General features: G+C 60.8%; 2 protein-coding genes and 1 long non-coding RNA gene across 8 annotated transcripts; 2 read left to right on the top strand and 1 right to left on the bottom strand.

Annotated features, from left to right (window-relative positions):
- Positions 1-901: 901 nt before the first annotated feature.
- Positions 902-5,341, bottom strand: LOC309809419. 2 transcript variants are annotated; one of them, XR_014294853.1, is made up of 4 exons: positions 5,260-5,341; positions 4,487-4,666; positions 3,322-3,766; positions 902-2,253 (listed from the first exon to the last, which is right to left on the bottom strand). It is a non-coding gene; the product is annotated as an uncharacterized lncRNA (long non-coding RNA). The 2 variants fall into 2 exon arrangements; XR_014294854.1 differs by lacking the exon at positions 902-2,253 and having other exon boundaries at positions 3,246-3,766.
- On the top strand, positions 4,685-7,497 carry DUSP28 (dual specificity phosphatase 28). Its single transcript, XM_082630470.1, has 2 exons — positions 4,685-5,398; positions 5,555-7,497. Exons 1-2 carry the CDS (start codon positions 5,006-5,008, stop codon positions 5,681-5,683), a joined length of 522 nt encoding a protein of 173 aa, XP_082486596.1. The 5' UTR covers positions 4,685-5,005; the 3' UTR covers positions 5,684-7,497.
- A 2,844-nt stretch (positions 7,498-10,341) lies between these two features.
- On the top strand, positions 10,342-20,346 carry RNPEPL1 (arginyl aminopeptidase like 1). 5 transcript variants are annotated; one of them, XM_082631412.1, is made up of 11 exons: positions 10,342-10,976; positions 14,314-14,454; positions 14,998-15,131; positions 15,638-15,754; positions 15,934-16,169; positions 16,396-16,509; positions 16,892-17,034; positions 17,385-17,493; positions 18,429-18,659; positions 18,732-18,874; positions 19,402-20,346. In XM_082631412.1, the coding sequence occupies exons 1-11, from the start codon at positions 10,449-10,451 to the stop codon at positions 19,693-19,695; spliced, it is 2,190 nt and encodes a 729-aa protein (XP_082487538.1). In that variant the 5' UTR covers positions 10,342-10,448; the 3' UTR covers positions 19,696-20,346. The 5 variants fall into 5 exon arrangements, with proteins under 5 accessions (XP_082487538.1, XP_082487536.1, XP_082487539.1 ...); XM_082631410.1 differs by having other exon boundaries at positions 14,980-15,131; XM_082631413.1 differs by having other exon boundaries at positions 10,343-10,976; positions 14,980-15,131; positions 16,892-17,004.
- Positions 20,347-21,800: the final 1,454 nt, after the last annotated feature.

The following is a 21,800-nucleotide window of genomic DNA, read 5'->3' as shown; positions in this document are numbered from 1 at the left end:
GCACAGGGAATAAATTAACTTGTCCATGGTCACGTGCTAGGACGCGGTAGGGCCAATACTTGATCAAGCCCTGCCTGACTCCAAAGCCGGTCGTTTCCATTCAGTTAGTGTTTGTGGAAAGCACCAAGCGGGAGCTCACAGCCTGGTTGGGGAACAAGATGAGGGAGGTGCCAAGGGTCACTGGGAGAGAAGGGTTAGCTGTCTGGACCGAGGGGTCACTGGGGAAACCTTCATGGGGAGAAGATTCCTAAGTAGGGTTTCAGAGGATGAGTAGGAGCTCTCTCAACAGGAGAGAGAGCACATTTCAGGGAACTGGACTAGTACGTGCAAAAATACAAGGGTGGGAAAGAGCATGAGGCCTTTCTGCCACTGAAGCAGTTGTGGCTTCCTGGAGAGCGAGCGAGGAGGGGCTCTCTGGAGGCGCAGGGGTTGGGGTTCTCGACACAGACTGCCCCTTGGAACAGGGGAAAGGGATAAGAAAACCTGACGACCAGGCCCTCCCCCACGAGCTGGAGTGGTGGGAAGAAGGCAGCTGTGCCAGGATCCCAGGGTTCCAGGGGCACTTCCTCCACCCTGCGATCTCCCAATTCACCTCTTTCTTCTCCCTTGCTCCCCTCTCAGCCCCCCAGTACCACCTTGGTTCCTAGATCCCCTCTCTACCTCTTATCCTTTCCCCTCAGGTCCCGTCTTTGCTTTGCTCCAACTGCAGCTTGCAAAGCTAAGCAGAGACAAACCGTGCTGTCTTTAAAATTTGTTTGTGAAAAGAGAAAGAAAAGCAGTCAACTAAAACTTCCTGTTAAACCATCCCACCTGCTGAGTTGAGCAGTGCCCACCCCCCCCAAAAAAAAGGTAAGTTGAAGTCCTAACCCCTGTGAATGACCTTATACAGAAACAGTGTCTTTACAGATGCAATCAAGTGAAGATGTCAGACTGGATTCCGGTGTGCCCCAAACCAAACAACTAGTGTCCTTACAAGGAGAGGGAGATCTGGAGACACAAACACAGAGGGCAGAATACACTTCCATTGTTTTCAGCCTATGGGTTTGTTGTAATGCTTTGTTACATTGACTCTAGGAAACTCACATATCACCCAGAATAAAAGACTGACTGAACAGCAGCTAAAACTATTTGTTTCAGCAAATCTGACAACTTCCTGAGGCTGGCGAAACAATTCTAAATACTAACATGTAGCCCAAAAAAGGTGTTCTGGAAAATTCTATAAACTGGAAAAAAATGCAATATGAAATGCTGAAATTCTGCTTATGTTCGTAAGAATATATGCACTGGTATTTTTAAAAACCAGGCATACAAAGATTAAAAAGCCCTATTTCCACAAATTGATACAAGTCTTATAATGATGCTGAAGAGTATATTCCAAAAGAATGTTTTCATAGGAAAAATATATTAATATTCATCGACAATATTCAAGAATATTAGTTTTTAAAGCTTTTGGTGAATAAACTTGGTAAAAATCAGCAAATTAGTAGTTCAGCAAACTGACCTTTAGACGACTGGCTGTCAGCAAGTTAGCTGTTCAAATGACCGGTGATGGTGTTAGCAAATCTGAAAATACCAGCTGAACCTATCATAGTTATGAAATTTAGTGAAATATGGCTGATGACTTGTGCATGGGGAAGAAGAGTGGTATTTCTATTAAAATTCAGTTGAAGGCTTTGAAAAGTCAACAAAAGCCACTTAAAAATTGCAATCAAATTAGATGCATGTGAGGCACTGTAAAAGATTTGTGAGTAAAAAAATATTTTTAAAAATTCCAAAAGGATTCTACTGGCTGATCGCTTCTCAAGTGCTTTTAAGTTCACATGAAGGAAAGCAAGGGAATCCACAAGTCACGGCCGGGCACCAAGTGCCACTGAGTAACGCCTCAGCTGACCCACAGGGAAAAGTGAGCGGATGTATATGTGTGCTCATGACTCATCAGAGGAAAGTGAGTGGATATACATGACAGGTAGTAGGTCAAAATACAATGTTTAAGGGAGTGGGTAAAAATCTTGCTTTAAATGACTTTTTAGATCAACTAAATGATGGTTACGTTTTTATCTTTTATCGGAATCACATGGAGGGCATGGTAACACACAGCTTCCTGTGTCTCACTCCCAGGGTTTCCGGTTCAGCAGGTCCTGAGTAGGTGGACTCCTGAGAATGTGCATTGCTACCAAGTTCCCAGATGCTGCTGAAATTTGGACCACGCTTTGAAAACCACTGAGCCATGGTGTGGTGGGCAGGTGGTGTCGACTGAAAAAAGAAAAAGCACCACCTGAGAATTATGAGTTAAGTTTTTTGGGGGGCAAAACGAGGACAATACCCCAGGAGGCAGCATTTCAGAGAGCTCGGAGAAACTGCTCTGAACAGGTAGCGGGGAGGTCAGTACAGATGTGATGTTGGTGAAGGGGGAGTATATGCAGTCAAGCACATATGTTTTGCAGAAGTTTTCTGCTCGTCGCGAGGAGCAGATGTCACCATGAAGGATTTTAGTGCTTTTCTACATAAGAGGAGATGCAAGAAGCGGGCTCATGAAATCTTCTCCTGAAAATATCTAACCATCTGAAGAACTGTTCTGCCAGTTTTTCCTAGAGTACAGAGCGCCACATTCCTGATCTCTGCCCTGAATTCCTGTCAGGAGGTGTTGAAGGTCAGCAGCTGCAGCGGCTCATAATTTAATCCCTGTCGAGGTAGATGGTCAGTGCCAATGTGTAGGTGACAAGGGAACAGAGAGAAAGAATGATGGACAGGACAAAGCAGGAGGAGCCTTGAATGCCAGATTAAAAACAGAAGCAGCAAGACATTTTTAAACAGGAGGGCGGTGCAGTCAGATGTGTGCTCTGACAGGTTTCAAGACTTGCTGCCTGGGACCCATTGTAATACCCCATTTCATATCATGAGCCAGTACAAACATAACTCAAAAAATTATGAGGAAAAACTCACTCTGCTACATGCACGCACCCTAATATTTTCATGTAGTCTATTCTTTTCTATACCGTTTTACTAAAGATAAAATATAGGTCATAACCCACAAAATTGATTTCACAACCCACTAACGGATCACAACTTGCTGAGTCAGGACCAACATTCAGAAAAGCACTGCTTTAAAAAGCATATTCCGGCTACAGTGAGGAAGGCTGGAAGGCTCCCTTCAGGAGGCTGGTGCCAAGCCCAGAAGAGGGTGGCCCAAAGTAAACACAGCAATCAAGGTGGAGAGAATGGATTTGAGATACTCAGGATGACTTGTTACCGATTCATGAACTCAATGGTGTGAAGGAGTGTGAGGTTAGCAGTTAAGAGGCCTTGGAACAGAAAATCCACCTCAAATATCCAACAGTAAAGGGTGATTGGATGGCTCAGGAAACCAAACAGTCCAGAAGTTGGAGGCTCTTCAGGTTTGGTTTGCGTCAGTGGTCCAACAATATCTTCGAGGACCGTTTCTTCCGCTGTGCTTTCAACCAAGGCTGGCTTCCCTTTGTGGTCATAAGGAGAGGACAGAGGTTTCCAAGACCCTCTTTCCTCTTTGGTTCATATGGCAGCCCAAGCCCTTTCCTGAAGCAATCATGGGGGTATAGGCGTCACTCACTGGACGTAATCAGAAGCCCGATTCTGGAGCTGGGGGACAGGGAATCTCCACCTACTTGGATGGCTCCCGGGAACTCTGGGAAAAATGGGAATTCCATCCCAGGAAAGTCAGAATCCTTCCTTAGGCCACAGAAGAAGGAAATGGATGCTGAGAAGGCCTCTACATAGGTGATGTCTGGACCTGTGAAGACCAGTGAAGACCTGGTTACACACCAACATTTGAATCTTTAGCTAAAGGGAGAGCCCCAGGTAGCAAAAAAGATCTGACAGTTACCAATGCTTGGTGGCTTTGGCTAGAATGGAGAGAATCAAGGTCACCCAGAGAGACTGTATCGGTTCATTTTGTCAGGTTTATTGAGTACTCTGTGTGTGGGCGGGGGGGCATGGGTGTACTGGAGAATAATTTCTGATAGAACGGATTGCAAATCTTAAGTAAATGATGCAGATGAACCAGAAAAAATGTTTTCATATTATTAGAATAGAATTGAAATGGCAATAACTAGATGCATGCAGAACTGGAAGACAGTTAACTTTTCACTGAAACCGGCCCCTCAAAGACAATGGACCTCAGAATAATCTACTGAAGAGGGCTTCTTACATGGCAACTGTGTAATTAAAGGGTATTAATTCTTTAAAGTTACAGTAGTAACGCAAAAAATAATAATAATTGAGAAAAATAAAAACAAAAATATTGGTCTATGAAAAAATGATGAAAAGCTAACGGTAAATACTTTATTTTATATGAACCATGTTTTACAATAAAAGGGAAAACAAAATGCAGAAATTACACAGGGTGATTTATTAGGAAACAAATAACAAAAAGGAATATACATACAGCTATACTAAAGGGCACCTCACCTGGCGATGCGGTTATAAGAGAAGCAGTTATTAAGGGACCTACCTACAAAACGATGCGGAGGATACTGGTCAGTGCCCAGATGAGACTCTGTGACGGGGTCGCCTGCTCCTCTGCACATCAGTCACAGCTTGAGAAGCGCACCTCCCCGAGCCCCGCCCAGCTGGAAACCTCTACGTTCGCGGGGACAGGCACCAGCTACTCTCAGATCTCCCGGCTTGCAACCTGCGGGGCTCTGGTATCCAGCGAGGGGAGGCCCATTCCTCCCAGCAACCCGAACCCGCCCACCTCACTGCGGCCAATCAGACTCTTCCGATGGCCACCAGGCCAGCCAATGGCCGCAACCCCCAGCCTCAGCCAATCAGAGGAGGCCTCTCCCGTTAGACCTGGCCAATGAGGAGGCGGCCAGGGCTTTGTGGGCGTGCCCGCTCGTGCACAACCACTACAGGGCCCGCCCCGGGAAGGGGAGGGGCGCCCCTCGGAGGCCTCTAGGACCCGGGGGCGCCCAGCCGGCCTCCCGACGGCCTAAAATAGACACCCGGGCTGGGGGCCCAAGGGCCGGTCATGGACGCGGAACGAGCCGGACGCCGCGGGGCCGCCAAGGCAGCCCCGCCGCCATTCGTGCGCGTCGCCCCCTCGCTCTTCCTCGGGAGCGCGAAGGCCGCGGCCGCCCCGGAGCTGCTGGCGCGCGCGGGCATCACCCTGTGCGTCAACGTTTCGCGCCAGCAGCCCGGCCCCCGCGCGCCCGGCGTGACGGAGCTGCGCGTGCCCGTATTCGACGACCCGGCTGAGGATCTGCTGGCGCACCTGGAGCCTACCTGTGCCGCCATGGAAGCCGCGTTGCGCGCCGGTGGTGCCTGCCTCGTCTACTGCAAGAACGGCCGCAGCCGCTCGGCCGCCGTCTGCACCGCCTACCTCATGCGTCATCGCGGCCTCACGCGGGAGCAGGCCTTCCAGGTAGGGCGGGACTTTCTCGTGGGCGGGGCTTCCGGCGGGAAGAGGCGGGGCTTCGAGGAGGGCCCGCTTGTTGGGGCGGGGCCTCCGGGCGTTGGGGATGCAGCGGAGCTTGCAGCCAACGCTGCGCGGTGTCTAGCCAAAGCCTCTCGTTTGCAGACTGTGAAGAGCGCCCGCCCGGTGGCCGAGCCCAACCCGGGCTTCTGGTCCCAGCTTCAGAAGTACGAGGAGGCCCTGCAGTCGTGGTCCCGCCTGCCCGGGGAGCCCTCGGGCCCGACTGAGCCCTAATGGGTCAGCCCTTGAGGACGGCCCAGCCCCAAAGCGGGGCGCTTGGAGTTTCCTGCAGCCTCGGGGTGGGAAGAGGTAGTTCATGCACCGACGGGAGGGTGGTATGTCCTCTCCTGCCTCACGTCCCACGGATTTTTTATTTTCTGCAACTTCCTGAAGGTCTCTGTCCCCCCTTGACGGTAGGGCAGGGGTGTGTCCGCCGAGGAGAGAACTGAGAACCGTTCCTCCCCTGGTCAGCAGGTTTATTAGACAGAGCTTGGTCAGGAACATCAAAACCACTTGAGGAATTTTAGCCAGAAACACATTTACTACAGAGAGATGGAGGCCAAGGAGCCAAGGTCAGGAGATGGGGAAGCACAGGAGTCATGGAGACCCGCCACCCTGTTCCTGGCTGCCTGCCACTCTGATGTGGGTGACTTCTGGGGGGCTGCTGGCAGAACCTCATGCCTGCCACCTGCTCGAGCCACAGTGGCTTTCCAAAACCTCACACTGGTCCCATCACAAAACGCAACAGGGGATCCAGCTGGTGAAGGCCCAGTTTCCAGACTTGTAGCTGCTGTGGCACATAGTGAGGGTTCGAGGCTGTGTGACAGACCACCCAATGTGGGCACCCTTGGGGGTCTCAGTGTCCGTACCCACCTCCTACCTTACTGGCCTCCCAGTTTCAGCAATAGCAATGAGTCCCAGCCTAACATCCTGCAGCCAAGGTCATGTCAACAATGCAGTGACCACCCATGTGTCTGAGCTTGTTGATTCCTCTTCTGGTTCAGAGGCACCCCGCTTGGACACACTACAGCCTAAAGACTATACTAGAAAATTAATCACCACCAACACTCCTTAAATAAGATAGTGGGGAAAGAGTAAAGGAAAAATTGGGTAACACATATGAGTTACAGATAATATAATCCCTGGTTAATATACAAATATATACATAACAAGGTTATGAATAAAATACTGCAGTTGATGTTTATCATTTTCCTTGACCCTCAGCCAATGCCTCAGGTCCTGGTCTTTCCTAGTCAGGTGTCTGGAGCCTTCATCCTGAAGAGCCCTGAGTGGTCCTGCCTGCACTGGCGCTGTGGCCTCTGTGACCTCTGCCATACAACCAGGGAGTACTGGGAGGCATCAGGAGAATGCCCTGAGTTCCAGCATACTCCTCCTGCCCCCCCTGAGCAGCAGCAAAGCCCTGCTGCCCCTTGAAAGTCAGGATCAGGGAATTCCCTGGTGGTCCAGTAGTTAGGAGTCGGTGCCTTCACTCCTGGGACCCAGGTTCAATCCCTGGTCAGGGAACTAAGATCCTGCAAGCTGCATGGTGTGCCCCCCCCCCAAAAAAAAAGTCAGGATCAGTCACCTCACCCAGCAGAACAACTCCTGATTTGAGGCTTGTGCAGCCCCAAATGGTTAAGTGGTGTCTCAGCCTCCTGTCCAGGTGTGTCCCCAAATGGAAGCATACTACCTGCAGATGAAGACCTCTGACCCAGCAGAGCCCAAAGTTGTGGGGATGGGAAGCTCACACTCTGTGAGTGAGGCACTGGGGCGGTTGTGAAAGGGTCTTCCTCCTCCCCAACCCTCTTGCACATCTGGGCTTCCAGCTGTGATGGTCCCTGGCTCAGAGCATACACCACACCCTGCAGGTCAGCACCCAGCCCGGTGCGATGTCACCAGACAGCAGCCCCCATGTCCAAGAGCCACAGCCCTCGTCATAACCCAAATGCAGCTCTTCGTGGCTAACCTGACTTTCACACATTTTTGGAAGGCTTGCCAGCTGCCACTCACTCCCCACAAGCCCCTCATAGCTAATGTCACTTTTTCATCAACCCCATAAACAAGCTCCTGCTGTTGCCTCCACGTGGCAGGTGAGGCTCCAGTGGCTCCATCTGTAACCTCAGGTGAGCTGAGCAGTTTGCCCAGCTAGGAGGTCAGGAGCCAGGACCCGAGCCCACATTTTTACCCTGTGTGCTCATGACATCCTTGTTGGCACACCCCCTCACCTGCTGACCCGGCCCTGGGTGACAGGGCTGCCAGGATGTCAGAGCCTGGGCCAGGCTGAAGGACCTCTGTGGGTCACATCAGCCTTTTGTCCCACCAGCTCCATTCTGAGAACCATGCAACTTTGGCTGCCACCAGAGGCCCAGGTATGCCTAGGACCTCCGACCCAGGGACAACACAGCCCCATCTGAACACCACAGGCTTCCTGGAAGCCCTCCTGCCTCCGTGTCCACCCACTGGCAAGTGAGGCCAGGGACCCACTCCCCTCCCAGTGCCAGCGCACTTGAATAGGGGTACCTAGTCCACGTGCATCAGGGGAAAGCTGGGGTGCAGGTGGAGTGTCAGCTGCATCAGCCCACCCAAGCCAGCCAGGATTTGATCATCAAAAGGCTGGTGTATGAAAAGTCCTATGGGAGATACCCCAGCCTCTAGCAGTCCCGACTTTCAGGTTCCTCTCTCCTAAGTGGTTTGGGGTTGGGTGAGAGGAGGACTACACTGCAGCCACCCTGGACCTTTGTCAGCAAGGCAGTGCCCCCGTCCCCCAGCACTGAAGGCACTGTCCTCTGCAGGACAGGGACAGGGTGGAGAGTGGAGACGACCCCTGTGGCCTTCACAGTTCACAAGTGCCTTGGTGGGCTGCCTTTAATACTATAGAACAGGTCTGTTGGCTCCTGTAAGACTGGCTTGTGTTGGTTCCTTACAAAAATGTGGGGTGGAAGGCACCGCCCCCCACTGGGGGGGTGGGCAGAAGTGGTAACAGCTCCTCTGGACCTGCAGGACTGCCCCATTCCACCCCTTCTGTGTACAGAACTGGCTGCTGGGAGGTGCCCGGGAGAGAAGGGATGAGACCCAATCCCTGCTCACCCAAGTCCAGGGGACCAGAAGGGCGAGAAGCCCCCTGATGTTAACTTACCCTGAGTGTACAGGTGGCTGGTAGACCTGCCTGTGGGTGCCTAGGGCAGGCTAGTGTGGGTGCCCACACACAGTCCTCTTGAAGGTTTTCTGACTCCAGCCCCACCGGCCTGGTGGGGGTGGGTGGCTCCAAAAGGCTGGTCAAACTGGAAGTGCCATCTAAAGCACTCTGCCCTTGGCACCTGGGCAGGCGCTGGGCCACCTGAAGGCCTCGAGGACTGATCAGACCCCAGTTCTCTTCCCTCTTGAGTCTTGGACGCAGGACTGAAACCCCTCCTCCAGGTGACTGGCGAGTTTGGGGTGGGGCCCCGACAAGGAGATTGTGTCCCCCCAGCTAAGATGGCACACAGGAAAAACCGAAGAGATGCCTCAGTGCCGGTGCTCTGAATCAGTGAACATGTGTCCTCCCACTCAGGCGTCCTTCCCACCCAGCCCCCCACCCGGGGAGGAGGGCAGGCAGGGTCACATGGGTGACAGATTGGGATACTGAGCCCAGAAGGATCAAACACTACTCGGGGATGCCGTCGAGGTCAAGTGCATTTTGAGTCAGGCCCCAACTTTGCCACAGGGAGACTGGTCAGGGGAGAGAGGTGGGTGGGATTCCAGGCCAAAAAGCCCCTTCTCCCTAAGGGTCTGACTTCTTATGTGATTATGACAGCAACATCTTGGTGGCCCCTCTGGTCCCATGACTTCGAGATCCCCCTCTTTGAGCACCCTCGCTGGTCTGCAGGCATCCCCTCCGGGCCTAAGTCTCTGGACAGGCCTGGGCGAGGTAGAATGGGGACAGGCAGGCCAGGTCCTGTTACTGCCCAGCACTCACCTATACAATCTTCCTCCAGGGCCCCAACAGGCCTCAAGGCAGCACTGTCCAGCGCAATTTTCTACAATGATGGGATATCTGCTCTGTCGAGGATGGCTACCACTAGCCAGACACTATCCTCCAAACACACACGGAGACCTTGAAATATGGCTAGTGCAACTGAGAAACTGAACTTCTAATTTAATTTAAATATAAACAGCTACACTTATCTGACAGCACAGCCTTAAGGTTCTCGAGCACCGCCATGTACCATATGGCACGTAACACAGACCACTGGTCTCACAGGGGAGTGGCTCGGGTGTATGGAAATCATTCCATCATTCCTGGGGCCAGAGGTTCCCGAATGGACGAGTAACACTGAGTTCCAGACGCCACACTTCCCAGCTTCCCTGACCCAGGTGTCCCAGCAGTCGCTGCCCCAAGAACCTGGCCCGCAGCATCGCTGAGGGATCGGGCATCCTGACTCCCGGGGTCTCCCAGACGCGAGCCGGGTAGGAAGCGCAAAGGGGTGGGGAGACCGCAGGGCCACTCCTCCGCCTGGCGCGCCCCGGACCCCGAGCACACAGCGCCCCGCCCATCACCCCCGGCTCCCGCTTTCCCCGCCCCCCAGCACAGTGCCCCGGCCACCTGCACACGGCAGCCGCAGCCCCATGCACCGCACCCGGCTCCCGGCCCCAGCCCTGGCACATAGGCCCCGGCCCCAACACAGCGCCCCCGGCTCCCCTGTTCCCCCGCCCCGCACAGCGCCCCGGGCTCGCGGTCCTAGCCCCGCTCTCGGCTCCTCGTTCTCCCGGTTCACAGCGCCCCCGCTCACTGCGCCCCCGGCTCCCCGGTCTCCCCGCGCACAGCGCCCCCGGCGGCGGCCGAGCGGAGCCCGAGCGGGGCGGCGCACGGCGCGGGGCCGGGCCGGGCGGCTCCCGGCGCGACTTCCTGTTGTGCCCTCGCCCCGCCGCCGCCGCTGCCGCCGCCGCCGCCGCCGCCCCTCACCCGCTCCCCGCGGCCCGGCGCGGCCGCCGCCCATGGATTTCACCTAGCGCGGCGGCCATGGCGGCGCAGTGCTGCTGCCGCAAAGCGCCCGGCGCCGAGGCCGCGCCCGCGCGTCCGCCGCCCGAGCCGCCGCCCGCCCTGGACGTGGCCTCGGCCTCCAGCGCGCAGCTCTTCCGCCTCCGCCACCTGCAGCTGGGCCTGGAGCTGCGGCCCGAGGCGCGCGAGCTGGCCGGCTGCCTGGTGCTCGAGCTGTGCGCGCGGCGACCCGCGCCCCGCGCGCTCGTGCTCGACGCGCACCCGGCCCTGCGCCTGCATTCGGCCGCCTTCCGCCGCGCTCCCGCCGCCGCCGGCGAGCCACCCTGCGCCTTCGCCTTCGCTGCACCCGGGCCGGGTCCCGCGCCGCCGCCCCCGCTGCCCGCCTTCCCCGAGGCGCCCGGCGCGGAGCCCGCATGCTGCCCGCTGGCCTTCAGGGTGGACCCTTTCACGGACTACGGCTCCTCCCTCACCGTCACACTGCCGCCTGAACTGCAGGCGCACCAGCCCTTCCAGGTCATCCTACGCTACACCTCGACCGACGCCCCCGCCGTGAGTTCCCCCCACCCCCGCCGGGTGGGCTCTGGGGCGGTGGGCTGGTCGCCGGGTCGTTTCCAGGCGGCCTCTCCCCGCGCTGCCGCCAGGCTAGGGGGGCGTTAATGTGGGCTCTGCGCCTGAGCCACCTGCGGAGAGATGGGGCCGGCCTGGCACTTCCCCACCTGGCTCCGGAGTCCTGTCCAGGTGCCTGCAGTGCTTCCCAGCTGGTGCCCGGGGAGCCCTTAGGAACCTTTGACCGAGCGACAGCCTGGGTGCTGGCCCTGGACCGTGGGGACAGGGTACAGCATGCCACCACGAGAAGCCTCTCCTTTCAGGTGTGCAGGGGCTGTCCCTGCCTGGGGACAGGGAGAGCTTCTGGTGAGCACACGCCAAGCCATACATCTGAGGGAGCCTGGCACTGAGAAGCAGGCCAGGCAGTGTCAGATGTGGAAGGGCCTCCGTGTGACCTGGCCTTCAGAGGACTGTTCCCTGGAGGTAGCAAGAGGGACGGACCTGCCGGAGTGGGAGGCGTAGAGACCCGGGTTGGCTCTAATGCTTCAGGCCCTGTGGGGACTGGCGGGTGTGGCGGCAGGGTTGCCCCGTGTCCCCAACACAGACACACGTAGGCTCTGCAGGGCTTTGGACGTGGAGCACTTGCCGCCCAGGGGCTCAGCAGGAAGGCTGGGTGGCCCAGGCTGGGTGCTACAGCACCCCTCCACCATAAGAGGGCTTTCAGGATGGAGCAGGGCCTTCCGTTCTGGCAGCATGGGGGTTCCTGGGTCTCCATGTGGACAGCACACTGATGACACTGCCCCCCTCCAAACACACACACACACACACACCATACACGTAGCTCTGGGAGCCCGCAGAAGTTTCCATGTGTCAGTGCCCACGGCAGGTAAATGGACAGGGTGATGCACAGGTGGCACAGAGGCATCAGGTCAGGAGCCATCAAGGTGACACCTGGACAGGAAGAGCCTGGAGCAGACACACACCTACGGGCTTCCTGCATGATTCCCAGGAGCCCTCAGCTGCCACCTCACCTCCTTTGTGAGCTTCCGTGGGTGTGCTGGCCTGGCCCCTGGCCTGCTGGCTTGGCATCTGCTGGGGTAGCCTGGGTCTCTGACAGCGGCATGTATGCCTCCCACCACAGCCGTGAGAACAAAGGGGTATGATCCTCCCTGACCTTGATCTGTGAACTTGGAGCCCATGTGTCTGGTCCACCCAAGACTGGCAGAGTGGTGGGACTAGGCCACCCTTGCTGGCCTGACCGTATCCCCAGCAGCCTGACCATGGGGGCCTGTCCCCAGCATGAGCCAAGGGCTACCTGCAGAAGGATCCACTGTGGGGGGAGTCTCATTAAATGCAGATTCCTGGGTCCCAGCCCTAGGAAGCTCTGTGGCAGGGCCCAGGAGTCTGCATTTTTGAACAGGCTCCCCAGACAGGCCTTCTGAACATCTGGGGCAGCCCTGGGGGTCAGCAGAAAAGGAAGATACCACTGCAGACTCCTCACCGGGAGAGGACAGAGACATAGCAGCCCAAAGGAAGTTTTGAAGACGTCTGTGAACGCTGACAGTGGTCTGGCTGGGTCTTCAGGAACTGGATAGGCAGCCCTGCCGAGCCTGGGCATCTGCTAAGATCTGGGGTCTGCAGGAGAGGCAGCCCCCTCCTGGGTCTGGGATCTGGGGTTTGCGGGGTAGGGAGCCCCACTGGGTCTGGGGTCCTCCACCTCTGTGGTCTCAGCATGGACAACTCCCAGTGGCCAGCAACTGTGGATACCATCAGCTGTGGATTGCTCAGACCTGTCACTTGCAGGGGGCTGGGGTCCTTCCATAACGGCCCTGGGAGAACCTGCGTGCGCTCGGTCACTGAAGTGGACGAGGGACAGTCCAGTTGGCTTCAATGATCGTGTCATCCTGGCAGAGGGGGCGTGAGAACAGATTTGGGGCCCCACAGAATGGCTGTGGTTGGGTTGGGGGAGCTCCCCCAGGCTCCGTGCTGACCTTCCTGGAGACCCTGGAATGTTTGGCCGGAGTTGAGAGGGAGTGTCTTGAAATGGCCCTAGGGAGGCTGGGGGCAGTGGTAGGCACGAGGGTGCGAGGGAGGGCTCCCTAGTGGGGGTGGGGCCTGGCCTTGGCATCTGGGGGGAGGTTGGCTGAGAGGGCAACTGTCCGGCAGGCATGGAAGCAGGTAGGCGGTGCGGCACCGAAGAGCACCCCCATCCTCGGCCCCCCGTGGCCTCCCCGGGCCACCGGCACTGTGCAGTGGAGGCATCTTCCAGGCGGGGGCCATTTCCTTGCGCAGAAGCCCTGAAGGGCATCCTCCCCACTCCCGCCCTGAGCCCACGCCCACCCCCAACGGCCGTCCTTCCCGAGGACACCGTGTATGGTGTCAGGTCCTGTGCGGAGGTCCCCGTCCGTCCTGCAGATGAGCGAGGCACCCACCAGTGCTGCCCCACCCGGGAGGTGGGTGGCTGGGCGCTGGTGGCCGCTGCGGGGTCTGTCCACAGTGCTCCGGCCGTGGCCCCAGCGGCCCTCCCCCCGAGCCCAGCCTGAGCTCCCTGCCCACAGGCCCCGGCCGGGAGCCCTTCTCCCCACGGGGGGTCTCTCCCTGTGAGGCTGCCCCATTTCCAGGGGTGGCCCTGGGCTCAGGCATACGTGGGGGTCACCAGGAAGCACTGCTTTCCCCACACGTCCACATTCCTGGCTCCCTTTCCTGGCTGAGGCCGGGTTCGCGCCTGCCTGTGACAGTTTGGACTCGGGTGCTCTGACCGTCTCGATTTCCCTCTGGCAGCTGGCGTGAGGGGCACAGGCTGGGGGACTCCCTGGGTGCATGGCCTCCCACCTGGAGAGAGGCCTGGCCCTGGTGGCGAAGCACAGGCCACACTGTGTCAGCTGCCCTGCTTGCCCAGGGTGGGCAAGCGATGGTGCCCAGGAGCTGCTGTTGGCCCTGGACGAGCCCAGTCAGGCCATCCCCTCCTGGGCCCTTCCTTATTCCCTCCCTCTCCAGCCGCTGCCCCAGCAGCCCTGGGCCTGGAAGCCTGAGCAGGACAGGGGGGTTGGGGCCACTTCCCAAGGCCTTGCCCTCTCCAGGAACTCTGCCTGGCTTTCAGGAATCAAGGCTGGGCTGGCAGGGGTGTTCTGGCGTCCCCACGTGCTGCTCTCTGTGGGGCAGGGTCCCCAGGCTCCCCCCATTCCCTATGTGCCTCGGGTGCCCCCGCCTCACTGGTACAGTGAGGTCCGTCAGCCAGCAGCTCTGGTCTCCAGGAGACCTCAGCCCACATGATGGGGAGGGCGTCACTGGCCAGAGCCCAGGAGCCGTCGGCTGATACCCTGCCCACCGCCCACTGCAGATCTGGTGGCTGGACCCAGAGCTGACCTACGGCAGTGCCAAGCCCTTCGTCTTCACCCAGGGCCACTCGGTCTGCAACCGTTCCTTCTTCCCGTGCTTCGACACACCCGCCGTCAAGTGCACCTACTCGGCCGTCGTCAAGGTCAGCGCCCACCAGCAGGCCCCGCTCCGCACTCTTACCTGCCCGAGCCTGGCCCCAGCTGCCACCGGGACCACTGCTCTAGGAGGAGCCCACCCTCTTCGCTGTGCAGGAGGGGGCAGCCTGATAGGGTCGGGGTCCTGGACCCAGGAGGAGCCAATAGGACCCTGACGAGGGGAGGGCACAGACGGAGTCGCTGGGTCCCAGGACTCCTGGCCTGAGCGTGGTAGCACCCCTATGCCCACCCGACGCCCGACTGGGGCAAGAGGTGTGCAGACCAGGAGCGTGGGTTTCCCCGAATAGTGGGGGGGACCCCTGATGGGGCTGAGAGGGTCCCCGAAAGTGACGTGGCTACCTGATCCAGGTGGCAGGGCTTCCCATCGGGGACGTGGCGTTCCCTACCATGGGTGTGGGGCTGCTGACCGGGCTGTGGAGTTCCCACTGGGGACACGGGGTGCCCTGACGGGGCGTGGGGCTCCCCATCGAGGACACGGGGTGCCCTGATGGGTGGGGCCTCCTCGAACACAGGCCCCGTCGGGGGTGCAGGTGCTGATGAGTGCCACACAGAGCACCTACGTGGAGGAGGAGGGCGTCTACCGCTTCCACATGGAGCACCCCGTGCCCGCCTACCTCGTGGCCCTCGTGGCCGGGGACCTCCAGCCAGCAGACATCGGGCCCAGGTAGGGCCACCTCTTGCTTCCTGCAGCTGCTGCTGCTGCCCGGAGTCCAGGCCTCAGGGAGGTCCTACCGTGGGCCGGGTGTGCGGCCCGCGTCTGCAGCCGCCCGGCGGAGGACCCCACGTGCCATGTCACCACTCCCCGGGGCCGCCCCTGCCAGTGAGAGAGGAGCTCTCTCACTCCTGTGCACCCCCAGACCTGGAGGCTGGGCTGCACAAGCTGGTCCTCCTGCCGGGCCGGGCCGCCGCTGGACATAGCCTCACGCCTGTGCGGGCTCCCTCGACTCAGAGACAGAGGAGCCAGCAGCCCCTCGCGTGTGGCCCGGCCCCCGCTGTGGGGAGGGCCTGCGTGGTGGCAGTGAGTAAGGCAGGGCAGCGGGCAGCAGCTGGGCGGTGGACCAGGCCAGACCAGGTGCAGGTGGTATTTGAGCCCAGAAGCAGAGGGAAGGCCTAGTGGGGCGAGAGGGATGGGGGCTGGTCGGCCCCCACCCACCCTCGCCCCTGTGACAGGAGCCGCGTGTGGGCTGAGCCGTGCCTCCTGCCCACGGCCACCAGCAAGCTGTCAGGCGCAGTGGAGCAGTGGCTGAGCGCAGCCGAGCGCCTCTACGGGCCCTACCTGTGGGGCAGGTACGTCCTGGGGCCCCTGGGAGCCTGGCTGACTGCAAGAGGGGTCAGAGGGCAAGTCCCCACCCTACCGGGAAGCAACGGGAGCCCATGGTGGGGGGCCTTGTCTGACCTCCTGGGAAGGAAGTGATGCTCACTGCCCGGGCCCCGGCCCTCTCACGGTCACCCCCAACCCTGGGCAGGTATGACATCGTCTTCCTGCCCCCCTCCTTCCCCATCGTGGCCATGGAGAACCCCTGCCTCACCTTCATCATCTCCTCCATCCTGGAGAGTGACGAGTTCCTGATCATCGACGTCATCCACGAGGTGGCCCACAGCTGGTTCGGCAACGCCGTCACCAACGCCACATGGGAGGAGATGTGGCTGAGTGAGGGCCTGGCCACCTATGCGCAGCGCCGCATCACCACCGAGACCTACGGTACCACCCGGGCCGGGGGAGGGGCGGCGGGGGTACCGCCGTGGCCTCATGCAGGCTGGGCTACCAGGGCCATCCGGGCACTGTGTGCGGGGCTGGGAGCCCAGCCTGGCCCACGGGGTGTGGTCCTCCTGCCGTGCGTGTATCCAGCCGGGTGGCCAGGGGTCGTCTCCACAAAGCTCAGAGCAGGGAGCAGCAAGGGCAGCAGCCTCGCACCTGCCCCGTCCAGGTGCTGCCTTCACCTGTCTGGAGACAGCCTTCCGCCTGGACGCCCTGCACAGGCAGATGAAGCTCCTTGGTGAGGACAGCCCAGTCAGCAAGCTGCAGGTCAAGCTGGAGCCAGGTACCCGCTCCCGCCGGCCCTGCCCCGGGCCCTGGACACGTCATCCTGCAGGGCCTCCTTGCCGACCCCAGGCTAATTCTGGCCGGGCGTCGCTGTCCCCACCGTGGCATCCCCGCAGAGGCCAGGTCAGGGGCCCCACAGCCTGCCACTGCCTCTCACGGGCTCTGAGCACCCGTCACCGTGGTGTGTGGACCGAGGTCTCCACTGAGGCCCCCCAGGTAGGGCGGGCCCCATCTCCACACTCCAGGGACATCTAGATGTGAGGGACGGAGGCCCTCAGTGCTTCCCGTTCCACACAGCACCTGACCACCATCCTGCCCCCATCCCTCGGGACGCGGGAGGGTTAGGGCGCTGCCCAGAGCCACGGGTGTTCCCCTTGCAGGAGTGAATCCCAGCCACCTGATGAATCTGTTCACTTACGAGAAGGGCTACTGCTTCGTGTACTACCTGTCCCAGCTCTGCGGGGATCCCCAGCGCTTTGACAGCTTTCTCCGAGTGAGCAGCCGCCTCCCCGAGACAGGCCCCGTACGCCCCCCTCATCTCTGCCCCAGCGCCCAGGGCTGCCCTTGTCTCCTGGTGGTGAGGATGGAGTGGCGGGGGCCTGTGAGCGGAGCGGGATGCAGCCTTCTCTCCGGGCAGTGCCTGGGGTGCTTTCTCCTCTCTGTCCCTCCCTCCCAGTTTTGACCACTTGACAGGGCCCATGTGGCAGCAGTGGGTGCCTCCGCGCCGCCCTGGGCCCTGCGCACCGCTCTGTGCAGACGTCTCCGTGCAGGGGCCCCTTCCGGCTGTGCAGGCCCCAGCTGTGGGGCGGGTGGTGGGATGGTGATGGTGTGCCCAGCCCCGAGGCCTGCCGAGCCCTGCCCCTGCCCCAGCAGGCCTACGTGGAGAAGTACAAGTTCACCAGCGTGGTAGCCCAGGACCTGCTGGACTCCTTCCTGACCTTCTTCCCAGAGCTGAAGGAGCAGAGTGTGGACTGCCGGGCAGGTGAGGCCCGCCGCGTGCCGCGGGTCCGCAGCCGGCCAGCGCCTCGGCCTGCCAGGGAGGCGACGGCTGTGTGGGCTCCACCGCACAAGATGACCCCTCTGCCTGGGAGAAATGCCCTCGGGTTCATCCGTCCTTCCTGCAGCCACCCTCACTGGACAGTGTGGCCTCGGGCTGGACACCATAGGAGCAGAGAGGAGGGTGTGCTTCCCAGCGTGGAGGTGGCACTTAGGCCAGGCAGACCTGATTAAGCAGTCCCAGAAAGAGGTCCCCGGAAGCTGTGCAAAGGGCCTGGGGCAGGATCTGCGACATGGAGAGAGGTTTGCCTGAGAGCTAGCTGAAGGCAGCTGGCCTGCTTGTGAGGCTCGTGGGGCTGTCCCTAGTCCAAGGGCTTGGGGGCCAAAGAAGAGACTGGAGCGTCTGACGTCTAGGGAGAAGCCAGGGCTTGCTATAGGGCAGTGAGGTGTGGCTGGGAGGTGTGGGCAGGGGGACCCTATGTTTGGGAAGGTTTGGTAAGTGCTCCGAGGGCTTTTGAGAGTGGGCGATGGGCAGAACCTGCCCCCACGGCTGCCCAGCTCCAGGGTTTTGAAGCAGGAACATCCTTTACCCAGGGTGGTGCTCCCTACCCACTCGTGGGGCAGAGCCTATCCTGCCACCTCCCCTCCATGGGTTTACAGTGCCTCATTGTCTTCTACCCAGGAGAGGCGTGGAGGGGCCGGGGGTCCCTCAGTCACCAGCTCGAGCCTCTGTGTGCCCCTTCGCCGAAGCCACCGCAGTGGTTTGGAGTGGCAGGGGCTAGAGGTGACCCCGGCCTCCCCAGACGGCCCCCGCCCTCGGGGCTCCCAGGCCCCGGAACAGTCACACCCAGGCACACCCTCGGGGTCTGGGGTCTCCTGGGCAGGCCTGCTTGGGACCCCAGGGTGGCGTCTTCCCTGCAGGGCTGGAGTTTGAGCGCTGGCTGAATGCCACGGGCCCCCCACTGGCCGAGCCAGACCTGTCTCAGGGATCCAGCTTGACCCGGCCCGTGGAGGCCCTCTTCCAGCTGTGGACCGCGGAGCCCCTGGACCAGGCGGCCGCCTCCGCCAGCACCATCGACATCTCCAAGTGGAGGACCTTCCAGACGGCGCTTTTCCTGGACCGGCTCCTGGATGGGTCCCCGCTGCCCCAGGGTGAGTCCTGCAGCCACTGGGGTGGTGGGGGAGGGGAGGGGCCGGCTGGCCTGACCTGCCTGTGGCCGGCAGAGGTGGTGATGAGCCTGTCCAAGTGCTACTCTTCCCTGCTGGACTCGATGAACGCCGAGATCCGCATCCGCTGGCTGCAGATCGTCGTCCGAAACGACTACTACCCCGACCTCCACAGGGTCCGGCGCTTCCTTGAGAGCCAGGTGCAGCCACCAGAGCGGGCCCGCCCCACCCCTCCTCTCCCCTCCCCCCCGCCCCCACCCACTCAGACTGGGCATCCCAGAGAATGGGGTGGGGAAGACGTGGCGTCAGGGCTGGCAGTGGGGGGAAGAGCGCAGACCCCGCCGGCCCTTGGGGAGGCGGTGCCCAAGGGCCAGGCTGGGAGCAGAGTCTGGGGTGGGGGTCTGGGCCCACTGGGCCCTGGGCGTGGACAGCTGGGGCATCTGAGCTCCTCAGAGGCCCTAGGGCCCCAGGCCTGCAGGGGCCCGGCCTCCCCACTCCCCAGAGCTGTCCCCCGGCAGTGTCCCCCTAGCCCGAGCTCCCTGGAGATGGGGCCTCTACAGAGGCCTGCAGTGGTGGAGGCAAGGACAGTGGGTCCCCCCCTGCGGCAGTGTGAGTGCAGCCCTGGGGCCCGCGGGCGGGAGGGGCCGGGGAGCGGCCAGTGTGACAAGCGGCCGCCCGCAGATGTCCCGCATGTATACCATCCCGCTGTATGAGGACCTCTGCACAGGCGCCCTCAAGTCCTTCGCCCTGGAGGTCTTCTACCAGACGCAGGGCCGGCTGCACCCCAACTTGCGCCGGACCATCCAGCAGATCCTGTCCCAGGGCCTGGGCCCTGGCACAGAGCCCAGCGTGGAGCAAGGCGGGGCCGGAGCGGACTCAGAGGCGGACGCGGACGCACCAGCCCTGCTGCTCGGGGACGAGGCCCCCGGCAGCGCCATCTCTCTCAGGGATGTCAACGTGTCTGCCTAGCCCTGACTTCTCGACACCACGATTGTGCCTTCTGGGCCCCGGCCCACCGTGACCGCGCCTCAGCCTGGCCGGGAGCTCTGCTAGGCCTGCGCACCCCTCCTGCAGGCTCTCTGGGGGCACCCCCGGGGCCGGCCAAGGCCCGGGAACCTGGTCTCCCCAGCCCTCTTGCACTGCAGGCCTGGAGCGGCCAGCACACGCCACACCCTCCTGTCTCAACACTGACTGCCAGGCGCTGCCCCTGGGTCGATGGCGACCGCCACACCGTGCCTTACATCTGCCAGGGGCCCGGGCCACGCTGTCCCTCCAGCGTGCTTCCTCCCCGCGGACCCTGCACCCCACCCCCGGGGATGGCAGCCTCGGTTGGCCTCCGGCAGAGGACGCAGACATGCCCTCCGTGTGGGGGGCAAGGGACACCGAGGAGAGGGTGGATGTCCCTGGGGAGGGGCCCCCCGGAAAGCCTTAGCTCCTCAGGGAACACGGGATCCCAGGCCCCAGGGGGAGTGGGACAGGACAGTCTGTCTTGGGGCTGCCTGGGGCCAGTGCAGCAATAACACACAGGGAGGGGCAGGCGGTGCTGGTGCTCTTTCTAGGCCCACCCTGCTGGAAGAGGCCTGGGGAGCCCAGTGCTTAGAGCCAGGCCCCCCGGGGGACCACTGTGCAGGGTCACCGTGACTGTCCCATTAAACCTCCACTCTGCAAACTACCTCCCGGCCTGTTCGTCCCAGCTCCTTCACACCTGCCCAGCTGCCATGGGGCGGGGTCCTGAGCTGGTCACCGCCAGACACGCAGGCCAGAGGCCGGAGGGGCTGGGTAGGGCTGAGGCTCTTCTCTGCCCCCCAGCCCCTCCTGACCATCCCGGCTCTGCCCTCGGAAGCCCCCAATCCTGCCCGGCAGCCCTGGGGGTCTGAGCACCAGCGGCACCCTCCACCCTCCCCAGCCCCTCCCCTCCCGGACCCCCAAACACCAAAGCAGGGAGGCCACTTGTCCCCACCCTTGCTGTGGGCCTTTCTCAGCAGTGGTCCCCCATCCCAAACTGGAGTAAAGGAAGAGGTGAGTGTGACTCTGGGGGATGGAGAAGGAGGGACATCTGCAAGCACAGGTGCGGTCGAGGCTGCAGGTACTGGTGGGGCTTGGAAGAGGGAGTGAGGCTGGGGACTCCACTTGGGGCATCGCCACGAAGGATGGCTAAGCTGTGGGCGCTGGGACTGATGCAGCCACTGCGACAAAGGGCAGCGATCGGGCCCTGGTCCTCCCGGTTGCCCGCGGGGTTGGGCTCATGGGGCAGCACGCCTCTGGTGTGGGTCTCCCACCAGCATTACACGCTCTGGCCCCGCAGTGACATGTCACCTGATCCACTGGACGGACCCAGCCACAAAGCCCCCCCACCCACCCAAGGGGCCAGGGCGTGGGAGGACCGCAAATGGTGGGCCAGCAACCCTGGCCCTGCCACATCCGGCCCCCAGGTCACCAGATGTCCCACTGATTCTCCTTCCTGCACTCAAGATGCAACTCCTCCACCGCACCCCCTTGCCGCGGCCAGGAGGTGACCTGGCCCCATCCAGTCACGGCCCAAGGTCTCAGGGGGCTGTCCCAGCACCAGGGCCCGGTGGGGCTCCACTTGGCCCAGCCACTCGTGAGCTGGAAGGCCAGTCACCTGCCCACGGGGAACAGGGACAGGGTGACAGCAACAACACCCCTTGCCGAGGGAGAAACACGGGGGGCCAGCAGCCCCCGCCCCATAGCAGTGTCAGAGGCCCGCCAGGGACCCCATCCTGGGCCAGGCTCCCCCAGTCCTGGGTTCTCTGTGGCCCTTGGCTCTGCCCTGGGAAGGATCCGTCCTCCTCCTGTCTAACTGGCCACGCCTGATTGTGGCATTTGTCAAGCCCTCTTTGGGGGCTGAACTGCTTCCTCGGCCTCTTCCCCACCAAGGCCATTTTCTAGTCTCTAGTCACAAACTTTTTAGTCCCAGCTTCCTGGTTTCTTTGGCAGTGCAACTCTCAAAAGCACTGTGGTCCCCCAAGGTCCTGACGTGGTCTCTGTGGGCGTGCAGCCACACCCGAGCCGCCTGCTTCGCTCCCCCACCCCCGGCCTCGCCCGACTTTGCAAGCCTCAGAAGCAAGCCCCACAGTCTCACCGGAGTGACACCCACACCTCGGT

Source organism: Mesoplodon mirus, assembly GCF_964341445.2.
Source record: "Mesoplodon mirus genome assembly, chromosome: 8".
Lineage (NCBI taxonomy): Eukaryota > Metazoa > Chordata > Mammalia > Artiodactyla > Ziphiidae > Mesoplodon > Mesoplodon mirus.
The sequence above is the reverse complement of the archived record's forward strand: the minus strand, read 5'-3'. Positions and strand labels throughout refer to the sequence as shown.

Excerpts from the sequence above, each read along its gene's own strand:
- RNPEPL1 (XM_082631410.1), top strand. The coding sequence starts at position 10,449 with ATGGCGGCGCAGTGCTGCTGCCGCAAAGCGCCCGGCGCCGAGGCCGCG. Across the intron at positions 10,977-14,313 it reads CCTCGACCGACGCCCCCGCC|ATCTGGTGGCTGGACCCAGA; the intron begins GTGAGTTCCCCC and ends CGCCCACTGCAG. Across the intron at positions 17,035-17,384 it reads GCCTCCCCGAGACAGGCCCC|GCCTACGTGGAGAAGTACAA; the intron begins GTACGCCCCCCT and ends CTGCCCCAGCAG.
- DUSP28 (XM_082630470.1), top strand. The coding sequence starts at position 5,006 with ATGGACGCGGAACGAGCCGGACGCCGCGGGGCCGCCAAGGCAGCCCCG. Across the intron at positions 5,399-5,554 it reads CGCGGGAGCAGGCCTTCCAG|ACTGTGAAGAGCGCCCGCCC; the intron begins GTAGGGCGGGAC and ends TCTCGTTTGCAG.